Source organism: Phyllostomus hastatus, unplaced genomic scaffold, assembly GCF_019186645.2.
Source record: "Phyllostomus hastatus isolate PE091 unplaced genomic scaffold, TTU_PhHast_1.1 phas_scaffold_78, whole genome shotgun sequence".
NCBI lineage: Eukaryota > Metazoa > Chordata > Mammalia > Chiroptera > Phyllostomidae > Phyllostomus > Phyllostomus hastatus.
Window position 1 is genome coordinate 6207868 of NW_025334041.1, and position 10967 is coordinate 6218834.

General features: G+C 48.5%; 1 protein-coding gene across 1 annotated transcript in view; it reads left to right on the forward strand.

Moving 5' to 3' along the window:
- Positions 1-2431, forward strand: part of AOAH (acyloxyacyl hydrolase) — a 133788-nt gene extending 131357 nt beyond the window's left edge. The window contains exon 21 of the mRNA XM_045827765.1: positions 1586-2431. Within this exon, the coding sequence (XP_045683721.1) occupies positions 1586-1714 (129 nt within the window). The 3' untranslated portion in view covers positions 1715-2431. The remainder of the gene's footprint in view (positions 1-1585) is intronic.
- Positions 2432-10967: the final 8536 nt, after the last annotated feature.

Consider the following 10967-nt stretch of genomic DNA (forward strand, 5'->3'; position numbering starts at 1 on the left):
CCACAGGGCTGTGGCCGAGATTACAGAGTTAGATGGCCGGGACTTGGGGTCCAGCTCAGCGGGCTCCGGAGCGTATTGATACGCTGGGAACATTTAATGCAGCAACTCAATCAGTTCTTGTTTTTCCCGACAACGGCTAAGCCTGGCACACAAGTGAGACCCAGAGGGGCCTTTCGACCATTTCTCCCGCCCGCCGGCTTGGCAGACGAGAGAACTGCAGCCCCAGGGGTGGAGGAGGCCGCCCAGCGCCACACAGGCAGTGCCAGTGGGAAGGGGGCACGGGGCCTGCCCCTGGGGCCGAGGTCCACCTGCCCTGAGCAAAGTCAGGCCGGCCCCGCGCATCCTCCCGGGGCAATGCGTCCCCCTCTGAGACCACCGGCCATCGCGGTTCCTGCACCACAAGCATGAAAAGCCCCAGTGCCCACCGAGCCAGCTGGGGCCTGCAGGCCCGGCCAGGCCCCGCTCGAGAACTGAATGAGGGTGTTATCTGCCCAGGAAGACCGCTGGTCAAAAGCACATTCGAGACGAGCCAGAGGATTGGACAATGGATCCTGCTAGTGCAGCCGCAGAGTGAGCATCGGGCTGGGGCCAGACACGGGCCTCCAGCCCCACTCCGCACCCACAGCGCCGTCCAGTCCCACCGGCCCCTGCTGCCTGGCCAGCCTCACCCCCCGGGCACCCGCCGGTCCCCTACCTGCCACTCCTACCACACCTGTGTGCCCTTGCACACACACGGCATGCCCTCTGCCCTCTCACTGCTCCCCACGTGACCCACCTGGTGAGCCCTTCTTTGAAAATTCAGCTCAGCCGTCACCCTCTTCTGGGAAGACCTGTCCCCTCCCACCCCAGCAGACTCGGCGCCCCCACCCCTTCCTGCCTGGTTCGCTCATGAGACTGGGAGCCCCCCACTCCCAGACCCCAGCCTCAGGCCAGCAGTAAACGTGAGCTGTCTGCAGGTGAAGGACAAATGGCTCTCTGGGAGAGGGCACCGCCATCACTGAATCACCAGTGAGCACACAGGGAGCAGCGTAACAATCCTCATTTCTTACCTCACGGTTTCTGGGAGTCGGGAGGGCTGGCGCGAGGTCACAGGGTCTCCCGAGGCTAACGTCCAGGCATGTCGGCCAGGCCACGTCCTCACCCAGAGACTCGACAGGGGAAGAATAGCTTTTGCATTTTCGTGGGTTGTCAGCAGAATTTATTTCCTTGCGGTCGTGGGACTGAGCTTCTCGCCGGACGCCAGCAGGAGGCCGCCGCAGCCCCTCGCCATGCGGGCTGCCTCCTGCAGCAACGCACCGGTGGTGGGGTGGGCTGGGGGGTCTCCAGAGGGACGCTGCCAGCAGAGCAGGATCTTACAGGACGCCACATCCTCGCTCCAGTGACAGCCTTTCATCCCCAGCGCACTCTGCTGGCCAGAACCACGCGTCAGGTCCCACCCTGGGCCACGGAGCGGGAGCACACAGAGACACGGAGGCAGGAGTCCCGGGGGGCCGTCCCAGAGCGTGCCCGCCGCACGGAGGACAGAGGAAACCTCACGGGTCGGTGTTTTCCTCGGTTGTAACCTGTGGTTCCCTCCTCTCCGCAGGTGGCTTTGCAGCTGCTGGCCGACGGGCTCTGGGACAAGGTGCAGCTCCGGTGGCCCGAGGCGCTGGGAAAGGAGAATCCATTCAACCCCCAGATTGAACAGGTGTTCGGAGACCAGGGGGGACACTAGGTGCCCGAGGGACGTGCGCTCCTGGGAGCTCCGGGACACGGGAGCTTATTGCAGGGGCTGCGCTCTCCCAGACTCGCAGCTTCTCCGCAGCAGCACCTTTGCGGTGGTTTCCCCCTTTAAGCGCATTATCTGCACGACGGTGTGATTCTGTGAGCTGCTGGGGTCTCAGTTCCCCCCAGCCGACGCGCATGTCACCTTGAATCAGGTGCTTCGGGTGCCATTCCAACCAAGGGAGCATCTGTGCCCTTGAATGGCTAACTGTTGTAAGGACAAATGGGAAATCCAGCAGCTTATCCAGGGTGGAGGTCAGGGTCAGGGTCACGGTCAGGGTCAGGGTCTCAGTGTGCCAGGGACTGACCCGGCCTCACTGGCGACCCTGAACGAGGGCTCCTCCTGGGAAGGCTGCTGGCTGGCTGCCAAAGACGCTCACCCCCAAAAACTATAAACAGAAAATTAGGTACAAACCTGCATATTTACTTAGAAACAGAAAACAAATCACAGCAATGTACGCGTTTTTTAAGTTGACAAACACCACAACCCCCACGAGGTCAGAAGACAATGACTTTCCTTAGAAAACATTCCTTTCCTTGGAAGATTGTCTGACATTCTTGGGCAGAGCAACCAGGTTGCCTGCTCCCCAAGAACCAGTACTTGTCGTGGTTCTGTGATGATGCCCCTGTCTGCAGATGGAACCGAAGAATAAAAGCAGTTGCTTGTGGTTGATAATGTCGTTGAGTTTCTTTACACCATTTCTTATCAGTGAAGTCACGCACAGTTTCAGGATTGTTGCGACATGGGGAAGCCCTGTATCGAGTTTCTTTTGTATGGGAGCCATGGGGGGACCCACACTCTGTGTGCCGTGCTGTGGAAGTTTTCTGGCCACCGAGGCACAGGAGTGCCGAAAAATCTGATTGTGCCCCTTTTTCACTGGCAGGTCGCCTCCCTTGCCCATCTCTGGTGGCACGCACAGATGGGGGGGCACTCTGTGTACTCCCTGACACCCCTGTCAACAGACACTTCTTCCTACATTCCACATCCCACATACGGCATCTTGCTAATCACATCACTGGTTCTTGTGTTCCAACATCTCCTGTGATTTTTAAGCACCAAAATACCAGTACTTGTCATAATGTTATTTAGTTACTGGGGTTTTTTTTAATCTGAAATCTTAATCATTCAGTGTCAAGATGCACCCAGAGAATGCGGCGCTGAAATGTTGTCTTCCTTTAGGAAGAATTCTATCCAATCCACCCTCTTTTTAAAATGCTTCCAAGTTCCTTTACGGGTCTTCTCCTGTCTATTTCCGAGAATACTAGTGAAGTTCGCCATCTTGCATTGCTTTTGCTGCTGTTGTCTCTGCCGCGAATGTTTTCCTATCACATTGCATTTGCTGCAGATACGATCGACTCTTACCACTCGTGACAGCTGTGCTCAGCCATACGGCTGCCTCGAACACTCAGTTGGCACTGAGCCTTTGCTCCTAGGCTGGCCGAGAAGTACGGGTGACAGCCCAGCAGCCCTCCCATCACCACGTGGTCATCGGCCCATCGATGCAGAACCTTGTTTCAGGAGTGCTTCCAGTGTACAGGTGCCTTGTCCCAGGTACAGCTGATGGATTATCGCTGAACTGAGGGCCAGCAGCCCCGGGACTCACACCCAGAAGAAGCTTGTCCACACGTCTGTCTGTCTTCACACAGGGCCCATCGCGGCCTCCTTGTCCTTGGAAACACTGGACTGCGCTATAGCATCCCACTCGGGTGACACTGTCAGCAGGGAAACCATCGACGAGAAGCACAGAGGGGCCCGAAATGTGGCAACAAATAAACCGCGAAAAGAACCCTCGTTTCCGAAAGGCGGAGCTCTGCCTTATTCAACCTCGGCCGGGGACTCGCAGGGCGGGAGACTGAAATTTTCCACTGGTCGGTCGAATGGGGGATACAAGAACATTTCAGCAAGTAGGCAAATTCATAGATACAGAATCTGCAAATAATGAGTATTGACCATATCCTGAAATATCATTTACGGCCATGAATATTCTGAAACAACGGTGGTTACCAGACCCCTTAAAAAAGAAGCCCACATACTAGTGTGTGCCCATGTTTAAATATTGCAAAATATTTTCAGCAGTGTGACATTTGGTTTCAGCACAATCGCTTTTCTTTGCCGCCCTCTATGTTTAAAATTTTTTTTTGTATTTAAAAATGTGGATCTGAGAGGGGGTCCACAGGCTTCCCCGGCCTCCCGGTGGGGGGGCGCATGTGCTGGGAGGGAGCTTTGAGAAGGAAGAACTCCACAGTCTAGAAGTCTGGACTCACGGCCTCCTTTTTCTGCTTCCCTGAAAGTCACAGGGTGGAAGTTCCGCAGTAAAACATCTGCTCAGCTCACCGCTGACCCAACACTTCGGACCTACAGCCCTTTCCTTGTTTGGGAGCTATCAGCAGCCTGCAGGCCGGGCAGCAAGCTCTTCGCACCCACCTTGAAAAATGCTGGTTAGAGGAATTCACCTCTGGCCTGGCCTGGCCCGTGTGGCTCAGTGGGTTGGGCATGATCCTACAAAGCGAAAGGTTGCTGGTTCGATCCCCGGTCAGGGCACAGGCCTGGGCTGTGCCTTCAGCCCCTGGTTCGGGGCGCATGCAAGAGGCAACCAATCAATGTTTCTCTCCCTCTCTTCCTCCCTCCTTTCCCCTTGCTCTGAAAATACATAAATAAACATCTTTTTAGAAAATAAAAACAAAAAGAGTTCACCTCTGACCAATACACTCGCTGGTGGTGTCGAGAGCAGCTTCCTAGGTATGTGAAGACTAGAATTCCCGCTCCTCGCCTTCCACCTGAGACAGGGTGTCTGGGGAATCCTCATTCCGGCGACAGCTTTCCTGGTGGCACCTCGCTTTGGCCCCAAGACGCACACTCACCGTGCTGCATGGCCTTCCTGACAAACAGATGCATCAGTATGCTACAAACGTGTCAGCTGCTCATTAAATCAGAGCACGGGATCTGTCTTTGCCTGGCAGGATGAACTCCCCCGATCTGATCTGCAGAGGATCCAGCATAAATATTCATGCAAACAAGGGCTCTTTTAATCTGGTCCTTTGCTTGGGGTAAAAGGGGGGTGGGGAAGGGTGGCTTTCAGAGCCTGTCTTCTGGGTCACTTCTTAAAACCACAGCATCAGAATATAATGGTCCCATCATCACGGATCCGTCATTAAGGAGGACTACTTTTCTGGAGTTGGGGATGGATGGGCATGCAGAGGAGAAATAAAGAGCCGGCTTTTCGGGGGCGTCGTGCTGCTGGCTGGCTGCTTTGTTTGTAATTAATTACAGGGAGCATTTACAGGAACCCTTTCAGCCTCGGAGCACTGCAAATGTAACGCAGGGGTTCACAGAGCTTCAGTCTATGAACCGCGGTGGAAGGCGGCGCGGGAGGACAAATCCAGGGCTTTTGCTGCAGCCCCAGCCCAGGGCAGCTTTCAGTCCCACCTGAATCAGAGCTCGGAGGCTCCGCCCTCCGAGATGCACAGGTTGCTCCGACTCAGCGAAGCCCTCAGGTGCTCAAGTTCTTGCACTGAAGTTCTGCCAGTAGCAGCGGAACCCAGACAGGCAGGGAGGCTGCAGGAGGAGCGGATGGATTTGAGGGAAGGTCCGTGGAGCCTCCCAGCTCGCAACTCTCGTGGAAAGAACAGACTCTGCCCTGCTGCCTCCTGGCGTTGGGGCACATGTCAACACACAGTCAGCGGGGCCCTGGCCCGCGGGTCTGGCTGGTTGGAGCGTTGTCCCACACGCCAAAAGGGTTGCGAGTTCGAACCCGGGTAAGTGCGTACACCTAGGTTTCAATGCAGTTCTATCCCCGGTCACGGTGCGTAGGAGGCAACCAATGGATGTCTGTCTGTCTGTCTGTCTGTCTGTCTGTCTCTCCCTCTCCCCTCACCCCTTCCTCTCTCTCTGTCTGGGAAAAAGAGTGTCTCACAGTCACTCCTGAGTCAGACCCTGGCTGGAACTTCTCACCTGCCTCTTTGGGGACCCATTTGAGGCCTCTGCTGTCCCCGCCACACCTCACCCCACTCTTCATTGTGGCTGTGTCTGTGCAGAACTAGTAACACAGTGTGGCAGGTGACATACAACTGCCCAGCCCACCCCTCCTGGAGATCTTCCATGGGCGGATCCACAGGCCCAGCTCTGCTCCTCCTCAGCTCCTCCCTGGGGCCCTTCCCAGGGTAACGTCCAGAAGCAGGCACACTCTTACCTTATTGTGCACAGCGGATTCTTGCTCCTCTCTTGGCCTCAGTCCTCTGGGGCCTGTCATTCCACAGTGAGTGGCTCACAGGGGAGTTTGCCACCACGGACTCTCTCTGCTCTGCAGAGAAAGATGGACACTTTTTTAAGAGACAGAAGTGGCTTGGGGGTATGGCATTTTAAACAAGAATGATAAAAACATTCCTCTGGATTTCAAAATCTTTTAGATCCACTTCTGACTCAGAATCCAGAAACCACTGAAATAGTTATAAATTTACTGCTTCAAAGTAAACATTTTTGCAAGGCAAAAATATACCATATGCAGAGTCAAAAGACAAATGGAAAAATTGGGAGAGAGGAATGCAACTTATTTCACAAAGATCTGAGCTCTCTCATATATAAAGTGTTCTTGAAAATAAAGAAGAAGACCAATAATTTGACATTTAAACTGGAGGAGGATATGAATGGGCAAAGTACATAGAAGGAATCAAATGCCCATTGCACAGAAGAAAACACGAAAGTGTGCTCAACTTCCATCATAATTAGATAAATGCAAATTAAACTACTCTGAGCAACTTCTGATTTCTGGTCCAGCCGACAAGGAGTTGGGGAGTCATCACTCCATCCCAACAAGTAAAAAGCTGAAGAAACTGAAAACCAACAACCCTTCTCAGATCTGTCAGAGACTTCAGGTCACAGGGCAAATTACCCCCAAAGTTGGAGGGACAGACAGGTGGATGCAAGAATCTCAACTTAGCAGATCAGAGACCCAGCAGCAGAAATCTCTCAGGAATTCTACTGGGGCATCATATCTGGGGTTTTACCAAAAAAAAAGAAGAAGAAGAAGACATTCTGGAAGGCAAAAAAAAAAAAAAAAGCACAATTTGAAGAGACAGAGCAAGTATCAGACAGACCCAAATGGCAGGATGTCAGAAGGGTCAAACTGGAATTTAAAAATAAAACATGCTGTTCAAGAACTCAAGACAATTGCAAAAGTTGTAACATAGACATAAACGGGGATACCAGGAGAAGAAAGAGAAAAAAGAACAGACGAAATATTTGAAACAATGATGACTGGGAATTTCCTCCAAATTAATGGCCAGATATCAAAGCACAGATCCGGGAAGCTCATGCCAAACAGGATAAAAGCCCAAAAATATCCAGGCATCTCATTTTCAAATCGAGGAAAATAAAGAGAAAGAAAAAATCCTGGAAGAAGCAAAGAGAAAGAACAGCAAATGGTACTGAAATAACTGCATGCCCACATGCAAAAATAAGTAAACAAATCTAGACATAGACCTTACATTCTTCACAAACATTAACTAAAATTGAATTATAGGAATAAAAGCAATTGACAAAACCATAAAACATAACATAGGAGAAAATCTGGATGACCTTGGGTTTGAAAAAGTTCTTAAATACAACACCAAGACCCAATCCATGAAAAAAAACAATTGATAAGCTGGACTTTGTGAAAATTAAAAATGTCTCTTCTGTGAAAGACACAGTTCAGAGAATGAGAGTACACACTTCAGACTAGGAAAAACTACACAGTTATCCAAAATACACAAAGAACTCTTCAAACTCCACAATAAAAAGAACTACCCAATTAAAAATTGGCCAAAAGATCTGAACAGACACCTCACCACAGAAGACACACACATAGGAAATAAGCATAAGGAAAGATAATCTACATCATGTATCAATAGAGGGATATGCACCACGTTCCTAAATTGGAAAATTCAATATTTTTAGTCATCAATTCAACTAAAATTGATCTGTAGATTCAACATAATTGTGAACATAGCCCCAGAGACTTTTTAAATAGAATGTGAAGCTGATTCTACAACAGAGAGAGAGAGAGAGACAAAGAACCTAGATTCGCCAAAGCAATTTTGGAAAGGAAAAATAGAAGTGTTTCACTCCCTGACTTTAACTATAAAGCTACAATAATCAAGATCACGTGCCACTGATGTCAGGACAGACAAATGACTCGGTGGGACAGGACAGAGCAGCTGAGAACAAGCCCCATCCACACACGTGGTCATTTGTCTTTTCACAAAGGTGCCAAAGAGATGCCGGGGGAAAGGAAAGTCTAATAAACGGTTCTGGAACAAGTGGATATTCTTCAGTGACCTGCTACCTCTACATAATACCATGCTTAAAAATTAATTTGAGTTGGCCCATAGACCTAGACACAAAAGGTAAAATTAAAAAGCTTCTAGGAGAAAACATTTTTTAAAAATCTTTACAGTTTGTGGATAGGTAAGAGTTTTCTTGATAAGACACAGAAACGATTTCCAAAACTGAAAAACAATGGAACTAACATTATTCTGTTAAATTAGACAAAACTTTTGTAACTTCTGCTCAGCCAAAGACACCACAGACTGGGAGAAAATATTCACAAAATGGAGATATTATAAACAATTTCTGAACATTTAAAGGATTTTTACAACTCAACGATAAAAAGACAAAGAGCCCATTTTTTAAATGAGCAACAGAATTGAAACTATGCTTTACAAAGGAAGTCACAGTCATCAGGGAAATGCAAATTCAGACCACGGTGAAATGCAACTTCATGCCCACCCAGATGGCTAAAAAGGAAAAGACCGAGAGTAGCAAGTGTTGGCAAGGATGTGGAGCAACTGAAACGCCCACCTACAAGCATCATTGGAAAAAATGTGTTGTAAAACTAATTATAAATCTACCCCATGACCCCGCCAGTTAAGTCTCAACTATTTAACAGTTATGTGCATGAAAAGACTGGTACAAGAATGTTTACAGCATCTTTACTCAAAATAGCTAAAATCTGGAAACTGTCCAGATGACCAGCAGCAGAAGAACAGATAAACACATGAAATACCACTTGACAATGTAAAAGAAATCACCGACACACACAAGACCTCAAAATTCTTAATGTTGAATAAAAGAACCCTGATACAGAAGAGCCTATACTGTATAATTCATATATGTGTATGAAAAAAATTTGAAAGTGTCTGTCAGGAGTGCAGGCAACTGGGGAGGACCATCTACATAAGGGTTCGAGTTACACAGATGCACACACTCACCGAAACGCATGGACTGGAACACTGAAGATTGTGCACTTCATTGTATGCAAATTTTACAGACAGAAGGGCAGTTCTGTGTGTGAACACATGTATGCCTGTATCTGCTGTTTACTTTTATAAAAATAAGCCGAGGGGGACTTTCTCAAGTACCTTCAGCATAACATATAGATAGAGGTCCACCTATGATGAATCATTTTTATAACAAACCTTGAAAGTCTATAAAAGGTCACTGGAAGAATCCATTAAAATGCTACACAGTGTCTTGTGGCTTGTAATATTTTTACAGGCATATAAAAAAAGGGTTCTGTGTCCCTGTAATTGCTAAGCTATTGATTTCACTACAAAAAAGAAACATGGGGGTGGGGGGAGAGAAAACTGTAAGCTCCTGAACTTTGGAGTACAGATAATAGTATAATTTGGAAGAGGGAAAGACATAAGGGAAGAGAGAAAAAAGGTAATTAGAATGCAAACTAGGGCCATGGCTCATGAATTACTTTGAAAGCACAATTTTAAAATATAATTGTCTTCATTCATTCCCTTCCTGAGTAAATGTACAGATTAAAGACAACAGTTTGTCCCTGGCCTGCTGGCAACGTCATCAAACCAAGCAACTTCTGATGTCCCCATTCAGAGACGCAGAATCACTTTAGGGGAGGCCAGGCTGGCGCAAACTTTGCAAAGGAGCTAAGGCATCAGTTAGATGTAGGATTGTATTGCACACGGTATCACAGCTGATGAGCCGTGGGGACCAAGTGCCCGACAGGAATCTCTAACCCCTGGAAAATGTGGCATTTGGAGGGCTGGCTGGCGGCTTTGGAGCACTGGCGCCTCCCAGCCCCACCAGGCTGCGGGAAGGAGGGGGCTTTCCCTGCATCCGGCACTGGGGCGGAGGTCACTGTCATCACATTCTTTCTCATGGACCCTCCCAAACTCAAGGATACTGCAGAAAATGGGTGAAAAGCCAACAGTTGGCGAGGAAGTCCAAGCACTTTTATTATTTTAGAATATTTAGTAATTTTTGTAAATGTGGGAGGCAACATAGCATGTTGGTTTTGAGAGTCAGGCTGAGATTTGAATGTTGGCTCTGCTGTGTGACCTGGGGAAAGTTACTTAACCACTCTGAGCCCCAGTTTCCCCATATTCTTCTATCCTTATGTTTAACATTGGGCGTCTGTGAGAATTAAGTGAAATAGCACCTGTAATACATGTAATGCAGCTCTGCAAAGCCTTATCCACATCTCCAAAATCCAAAAAGTTCCTACAACCAAAGGCTTTTCCTAACCCATTGGTCAGCAAAACCTGCCGTGACCTGACCTGTGGCTATTTAGTCTTTTTTTTTTTCATTCCACTTAATGTGAACACTTACGTTTCTCTGCAGTAATATCAATAGTTTCATTACGTGGAGTTGCCCCGGACCCTTCTGGAGTATTATGCAATAAGTGGTATATACACCGTATTCATTTTGTAAATTCAAAACATTCTGAATCCCAAAACACATCTTGTCCCAAGAACTTCAGATGACAGATGGTGAACCTGTGTGATATCCTCACTTTATTATTGATTTATGAATTTCCCGCTAGCACTTCATTGCATATCAAGACCTCCGGGCCCTGGCTGGCGCAGCTCAGTGAATTGAGCTCAGGCTGCGAACCAAAGTGTTGCAGGTTCGATTCCCAGTCAGGGCACATGCCTGGGTTGCAGGCCACGGCCCCCAGCAACCACACATTGATGTTCCTCTCTCTCTCTCTCTTTCTCCCTCCCTTCCCTCTCTAAAAAATAAATAAATAAAATCTTTTAAAAAAAGAGATAAAAGAATAAAGCTTTAAAAAAAAAAAAAAAGACCTCCGGCGTATCGATTTAACTTACATTACGTTAAAGACCTGTTTATGTGAGCTGATCACGGTTGCTTTTGAGCGCACTACGTGATGTCAGTGAGTTCAAGGTCATGTTCCGGA